Source organism: Nicotiana attenuata, chromosome 3 (genome assembly GCF_001879085.1).
Source record: "Nicotiana attenuata strain UT chromosome 3, NIATTr2, whole genome shotgun sequence".
Classification (NCBI taxonomy): Eukaryota; Viridiplantae; Streptophyta; class Magnoliopsida; order Solanales; family Solanaceae; genus Nicotiana; species Nicotiana attenuata.
The window spans coordinates 39903050-39911303 of record NC_031991.1 but is presented as its reverse complement, the minus strand read 5'-3'; the positions used below and the strand labels follow the sequence as shown (position 1 = coordinate 39911303).

At 33.2% G+C, this 8254-nt stretch overlaps 1 protein-coding gene across 1 annotated transcript; it reads left to right on the top strand.

The window, feature by feature from the left end:
* Positions 3273 to 7899, top strand: LOC109223571 (protein sym-1). The gene is made up of 7 exons (XM_019387935.1): positions 3273 to 3886; positions 4581 to 4668; positions 5664 to 5758; positions 6578 to 6650; positions 6750 to 6842; positions 6962 to 7048; positions 7564 to 7899. Exons 1-7 carry the CDS (start codon positions 3510 to 3512, stop codon positions 7642 to 7644), a joined length of 894 nt encoding a protein of 297 aa, XP_019243480.1. The 5' UTR covers positions 3273 to 3509; the 3' UTR covers positions 7645 to 7899.

Genomic DNA, 8254 nt, shown 5'->3' with positions numbered 1-8254 from the left:
CGACAATCATACATGAATTTGATCATGGCGAGGCATATAAATTTTACCACTTCAGGTGGTTAAAACTCCATTAGAGTTATACTCAAACTTTGTTGTCTTTGCTTGTATTTAAAATCAAAGTACAGAATAAAAGAGAAAAATACAGTAAAATACTTACCTTAAATTCATAATTTAATCATGAAGGAAGTTCATGGAATAATTGACAATCATTATGCTCAATCCCAAAGCTTCTACTCAATTGTTTAGAGTTTCGTGCTGATAACGTGTGATAAAATAATAAAAGAAGAAGAAGAGTAGTGTAGAGAAAAGTAGAGAGAGAGAATTCTTATTGATTTGGGATAATTTACAATGGAATAGGACCCCTCTATTTATAGGGAGAGGGTGACTTAGCCACCAAGTAATAAACCCTAGAATCTCTCTAAATATAAACATTCACCATAAATAAAATTCTATTTTATAACATTGCCTGATTTTTTTCTATTCTGATTGTAAATGGCATAAGAGACACTAATAATTTCCTCCCGTATGAATAACTAAATCTTATCCTCCATTTCTTGGATTTCATTCAGAATTTTTTCCTTAAATTTCTCTAGAGGCAAATTACGGATTTGGGAGACTCTATCCAGAGACGGAGCTAAAATTTGAAGGTTATGGGTTCTCATCTTATCACAGAACCCTAGGTCATTGTAGTTACTGGATTCACAATTAAATATTTTTATATATTTAATAAATTTCCTAATACAAATACAAGGTTTAAGCAAAAATTACTGGATTCGTTGAGCCCGTAGCTACTACACTATCTCCGCCCTTGGCTCTTTCTCGAGCCTTGAAAACACTCCTTACTTTTTAATTTCTACATGTTCCTTTTTTTTTTACTTCTGATTTGCATGGTCAAACAAAGTTTTTTTTTTCTTCTAATGATAGTCTATCAGTAAAGTTAGTATGTAGGCTTGATTGGTTATGAAACGTCTTTAAATTTCTCAAGGGCAAGCTCATAGTTTATTACAACTACTGGATCAAATTGCCTTTCAACTATGAGCTAATTAATTTTGCGATTTTATCCACATTAATCAAAGTTTTACAAGAAAAGGAAAAATTAAAATTATATTCGAATAGTTATATCTTAAATTTATGTATTTAGTGGCAAACTTTTTGTAAAAACCTTAACGTGGGTCAATTCCAGTTATTTTTTGTAATGATGATAACCTTGTAATAACTGAGTTATCTGAGCACAAGCCTCCCTGAATGTCTTAGGACCCGTTTGGCCATTTTTTTTAATTTTTTTTTTTACTTTTTTGGATTTTTTTTACTTCTTTCGGAATCAGTGTTTGACCATGAAAATTTTCAATTTTACTTGAAGTTGAATTTCAGAATTTTTCGTAAATTTGAGAAACTTCAAAAAGATGTTTTTCAAATATTCAATTTAGATAACCAAAAAAAAATTTAAAAACATCTCGCAGTTATATTCATGTCCAAATACAACTTTAATTTTCAAATACATTTTCACTTGATTTTTTTTTTAAACTTTTTTTTTTTTTTTTGTACTTTTTTGGAGTTTCACAATTCTTATGTCCAAACGCCCACTTAGTAATATATTATAGTTTTCCTTTGGACAAAAAAAATCACTTTTAGTTGACAAAGCGACAGTGGTGGATGATCTATCAAAGAATTTTCAGAACATGATATGATCTGCATTCATTCACGAAACACTATATTTTAGTTAAATCACACTCCAAATGCATAAGTTGCAGTAGCTATGTGTTATATTGAGGTAATTTTATTTATGGTCATTAAACTTTTGTGTTTGTTACCCAAAAGTTACTTTTTTTTTTTGGTTACGTAAAAATCATTCAACTTTGTGTTCATTACACAAAAGTCACTTTTCTTTCTTTTGTTACACAAAAGTCATTTNTCACAAAAGTCACATTTTTACTTGAAAAGTCTATTATGCCATTAATATTATATAAGCCTTCATATTTATGTAATACCTTCTATATTATATACTATATAATATATTTTTAACTATGTATTTTATTTCTAAATAAAATAACTTAATATTATTCTATTTATTATTTTTATAATATATTCGTATATTTAATTTTTTTCTTAACGTTAATTTTCAAAATATATTAGTAGCGTTATTAAATTTGTCAGTAACTTTAATATATATTAGTAGAGAAATAAATCGGCAAGTACATTTCTGTGAGAAAATTCGTAGGTAAACAAACAAAGAAAATGAGGAAAAAATCATATGTTAATCTGAAGGAAAATCCCTAGGTAACCCTACATGCGAATTTAGCTGAGAATATTTTCTTGGGGATTTACCTGGGCAATTGGTTATTTGGGAAATTATACTACTAGAAGTTCGGGAAAAATCGTCCAAAAAAATCGACTAAAGTTGGTCGGTAATGGCCAATAATCGTCCAAAACGCGACCATTAACGTGTGGCTGGTATTTTGAAGGTCGGAAGGGCATATCGATCAAAGTTGGTCCGAAATTACCGACCAACTTTGGTCGGTCAATCAAATTCAAAAAAAGAATTGCTGAAAAAAGTTATTTTATAACGCTACTAATATATCTTGAAAATTAAAGTTAGAAAAAAATTAAATATGCGAATATATTATAAAATAATAAATAAAATGATATTAAGTTATTTTATTTATAAATAAAATATATAGGTAGAAATATATTATATAGTATATAATATAGAAGGTATTACATAAATATGAAGGTTTATATAATATCAAGGTCATAATAGACTTTTCAAGTAAAAATGTGACTTTTGTGATAACTAGAGCAAAGTAAAATGAATTTTGTATAACAAAAGAAAAAAAAAGTGACTTTTGTGTAATGAACACAAAGTTGAATGATTTTTTACGTAACAAAAAAAAGAAAAATAACTTTTGGGTAACAAACACAAAAATTCAATAACCATGTATAAAATTATCTATGTTATATTAAGAAATTGAGGGAAGATGTTCGTCACAAACTAAAAACTCTCAAACAAAAACAACGGAACATATGCCAAAGATTGCCACATCGGTTTGCCCGTTTTTGCTCAAATATCTTTAAGGTCAGGTCTTTGCTCAAATATCGCTTTGCCCTTTTAATAATATTTATTTTAAGAACAAAAAATGTTATTTTAATGCTTTACCTGAATATTTAAAATTCTTATTTAATTAATCCAAGTTCCGAAAGGAACAAGTTTCATGCGTGTTTTGAGGATTGCTTCACACCTTTTCCTAATTTAAAATCTTACATTATTATAACCTTAAAGAGTTAATACTAGATAGGAGTAATTCATTTATACATATCCTAAATCCTAATTCAGGTGACGACAATAATTAATTCGAGAATCAGCTACGTTGTATTCCGCTTCAACCCGGTTTATAATATTAGCCAAACACCCTCTTAAACCCTCAAAACCTTAACACAAAAGGCGCACAGTTCTGGTAATAGCAGGAACAACCTGAAAAGCTATCCATTCGAAGCAGGAACTGCAGGTAACTATGGCTTCAAACGCCTCAATTCTCACCCGCGGTTCTCTTTTATCGTTACGGTTCGTGGATTTCCCCCTAAAATCCACTTCACAACTCCGCGCTCAGACCCGAAGTCGATTTGGAAGGTCCTCTTCTGCGATTTCTTCTTCTGGCAAATACTGTGGGACCCAACTCGGTTCCTCTACTCATGGGCTGAAAAGCTTGCATCTTTCTGATATTGGGCCTAGACTGTTCGATTCTTGTAAGAATTTTCAGATGTCCGCGGTTTCAGGCGGTGGAGGTAGTGGTTATGGAGGCTCTGGTGATGGAAAATCCGGTGGTGGTGACGGTGGCAGTGACAGTGGCGCTGGCGGTGGTGGTGGGAGTAACTGGTCATTACTTGCCTGGTAATTCTATTGCCTGTTTTAGATTACAAGTTTTAAAAGTCTGTGTTCAGTCAAACAACATCACATAAATAGGAATGGAGGGAGTACTAAATATCTCCTTGAGTAAATAAGTTAGCCAAATGCTTGTAAGCATGTTAAGTACTACTAGCATTTTTTATGCTATGGGTTGTTTTGAAGGATATTTTACTGCTTGTCACAGATAAGACTGAAAAAGTGATAAACCATTTATAGCTTGAAAAAAAAGAGCATAATTATTGCATATGAAGCTATCAGTGCCAGCACGTATGCTACCTGCTTGACATCTTTATTCAGTGGTTATTCTCTCTTTCCTTTTTCTTTTCATTAAAGGCTTGCTGTGTCTCTCCACCATTTCTATTGCTTTAAGATTAATATATACTCTACAACAACAACAATCATGCCTCAGTTACAAACAAGTTGGGGTCGCCTATATGAATCGTTGCCTATTATGAATTTGCTCATATAAAGGAGGGGGATTTTGGTAGGCTGAATCCTAAGAATAAAGGATATTATATATCTAGCTTATTTTTGAAAACGGAATAGTAATATATATACATCTGATAAAAAAGAATATATATACAATACTATAAAGCTTCATTTTTCTTGTAAGTCATATGTTGACAATGTTGTTAACTGTACCATTGTGGCCCGAGAATAATTATTTCTTCTGCTGTAGGTACTTATCTCTTCTTGAGAAGTATCCAGTATGGACAAAAGCAGTTACATCTGCACTGTTGACACTTTCTGGAGATCTAATCTGTCAGGTAAACTCAGTAAAATGAAATTCAAGCTTCAAGAATCGGTAGAGTCTGTTGGGGATACACTCTTTTTTCATACTGTGCTTGTCAATGCTAGTGTATGTTTTCTCTGTTGATGCAGAAGTTACAACATTTTGCAAGTCAGAGATTCCGAATTGTTTAACAAGTATTAGTTGTTAATTTCTAACACCTGATGAAGTAAGCTTATAATGAACTCTATTTCCTTAATCATTAAATATATTCTTTGGTACGTGGTTTTGGATTAACAATGTCAAATGTTTATTCTACTTTATGGTTAACATCGTGATAACTTGTCATGTGTAGTTATGGTATTCCTTCTATGGTAAGGATTTTGGTGTTTGAGATGGTAATTCCTAAGTTGATGCTAATCAGATATTTTCTGGTTTGAAAGAACGGAAGAGAAAGAAGCAGAGGAAGGGGGCAAGCGTAAAACTTTCTTTTTTGAAAATGATTTTAGAGAGAGAAAGGAAAGGAAAGGGAGATAAAAGGATGGATAGAATGATGAAGGAAACATCAAGTTTTTATGTCCAAATGTGTATTGATCTTGTGGATTGAAAGAAAGGGAGGAAAGGAGCGGGATGGCTGCAGTTCTTTTTTTGAATTGATTATAGGGAGAGAAAGGAAGGAAAAAGGATGCATTGGGTCATGAATGATACACCAAGTTCCTTTTCTGTACAAATGTGGGGAAGGCAAACCTCCTTGATGAAATTCTGTAATGTCATAAAAGACAGTAGGCATTATGAACCATATAATCATTATATTAGTTTTATTCAGTGTCTAATCACACTCCTTCCTCCCTTTCTCTCCATCAATTTGAAAAACAAATTCCTTCTCACTTTCCTTCTTACTGTGCAAAGCGTCAGCAACTCTTTAAATTAGTGATACCATCTTTTCCCTCTTTGAAATATATTCTCTTTGCGATGATTTCAAGCTATTTTTTCCATTTCCTTCACCTTTTAATTGCTGGCTATGTGTCACAGCTGTGGATTGACCAAGTAGCATCTGTGGATGTAAAGAGGACGTTTATATTCACATTATTGGGGCTGGTCTTGGTGGGTCCATCTTTGCACTTTTGGTAATATCTTCACAGCCCATTATCATTTCCTCTCTATACAGCTCTGAATCTGCTTGTACAACTTGTATTTTGGTCTGTGTATCTCAACCTTCTACTGAAGCTGGTGTTGTTATTATGTTATTTACTGCATACTGATTGCCTCATCTGCTGGAGACCTGTCTTTCTAACCCAGTACTTAAACTGGGAATACAAAAATAGAAGATGCTCCTTGTTTGTTTGTAGCTTTTTTATCTTCACGTAATGATTTTTAAGTGTTTGCTATATCAATTCAGTGGACGATATGTAAAGTAATCCGATTTTCGTCGGTAGGTTTAAATGATACTAACTGCCGGTATATCACTGTATTTTATGATGGAAAAAGGTTGAGGGTAGTTCTAGATCTTCAATTTTGTTTCTGCTGATCAATTTAAATTTTACGTGCAATCATAAAAGCTGATTTGTATTTGTTGTTAATGAGCTTGGTTTTTAAAACTTATGCAGGATTATCTACTGAGTATTGTTTAAATATCATTTAGCTCATTGCCTTGCTAAAAAATATAGAAGAATTAAGCTAAATAGCTGTCCACCAAACCGCTTAGACTGAAAATAGCTGGCAGATGCATAATATATGTATAACCATGTATAAGTGTGTAATCTATGAATACCAGCTACCAAAAGTAAACGGTGAATCCGGCCAACTATTTGGGTAAAGATCCTAAAAATATTATGTATCTACCAGATATGGGTGAATATCTTGTTTGTTTGGTGAATGCCTAGGGGTAGAATTTTCCTAATGGCATTGTAGAATAGCTCCTCGTGTTCTGACTCTGATATATGTAGGTACCTCTACTTGAGTAGATTGGTCACAACTCCAGGGGCCTCTGGTGCTGTCATGCGCCTTGTACTAGATCAGGTTTTCCTTCTTTTTCATTTAGTGATAATGTCTTACTTACTGGAGTAACTACTGCCTTCTGAATGATATCGCCATTGAATTTGAGCTGCTTTGATACAGTTCCTTTTTGCTCCAATTTTTGTTGGGGTTTTCTTATCCTCTTTGGTAACACTTGAGGGAAGGTCATCACAAGTGATTCCAAAGCTTCAACAGGTATTCTAAATGGCTTTCTTTTCATACTTCTCACTGGAATGGACCTTTGAATAGATGCTTACTGATAATTTCTCTTCCTGAACTTCGATTCACATTTTAATTTTTTTTTCTAAATTAAGGAGTGGTTCTCATCTGTCCTTGCAAATTGGCAACTCTGGATACCTTTCCAATTTATCAACTTCCGGTTTGTACCTCAGCAATTTCAGGTTAGTGAAACAGTCAATTTCATCAGTTTGTTTGGTTATGAGCATGCCTTCCTGTCAACCTTTAGTAGTTTGGAGACATTTTCTTCAAAATGTTGATCTATTGTCATGAATTGGCAAAAATGCCCAATCATTCATGTAAAGAATTAGCCAAAATAACTAACATAAAGCCGGATTAGCAATTTAAGCTATACTTGTAGTGTTTTGGGGTGTGCAGACTCCGCCAAACTACAGTATTGGAGATTCAGTTGGTTGTTTTAGCAATACTGCGAAGAACTCGTCACCTGAACCTCTTTTTCGATCACTCTTGAGTCTTGATTATTGTGATACATTATGCTAAGCGTGCATATAAGTTGTAGTCATGCCTTTACAGCCTTTAATTCTCTAATTGGGAGCAAATGTCTGTTTGCAATTACTACTATTTACGTGCAGTTTATTTCTTGTGTTCAGATTTATTTACATGTTTGTATACTGCTGTAACCAACCGGACTGTTCTATTCTCTCTTCTGTTGTTGCAGGTCCTTGCTGCTAACTTCATCGCTTTAGTGTGGAATGTCATACTGTCATATAAAGCCCACAAAGAAGTTATTGTGAAATAGGTATACATAGGAATGGATAATTATTTGCTTATCGGAGAAAAAGTAAACAAAAAAACTGTTTGTTAGAAGTATCAGAAGAAGTAAATTATATTTGTCAGATATACGTATTGCCTGAGATTTGAACACGCGGTATGGTTGGTTGGTTAGTCAATGTGATTTGATACGCGGGTTTATAACAGAAGAAACACCCGAGGTGCTTCCCCTCCCTGGAGAAGAATGTTGTGCAATTGTTATATGCCCCGCGGCCTTCTCCAACTCCATCTAATAGTGACTGTTCTTTCACTTCTTTGGATTAGCAGAGGTATGCGCAAACTCCTTTAGAAATAGGAAGTAAATTTAGTATCATTTTTTCTTGTTTAGAATGGTTGATTTTTTAAAAGAGAATAAAGCTGAAGAAATTAAAAATTGGAGGCAACATGTCACACAAAAGAGGATTTTTGCTTGTGCTTCAGTACCCTGTGTTGATTCAAGTTAACAATGAGAAACTTTATTGTTTTTCATCACAATGAGAAAGTAATAAAGCCAAAAAAAAAAAGGTCCAGCCTGATCGTAGATTATTAAAGAATGGGAAAGTTACATTGTATAATTGCTCTCAAAATAAGAGCCGAAA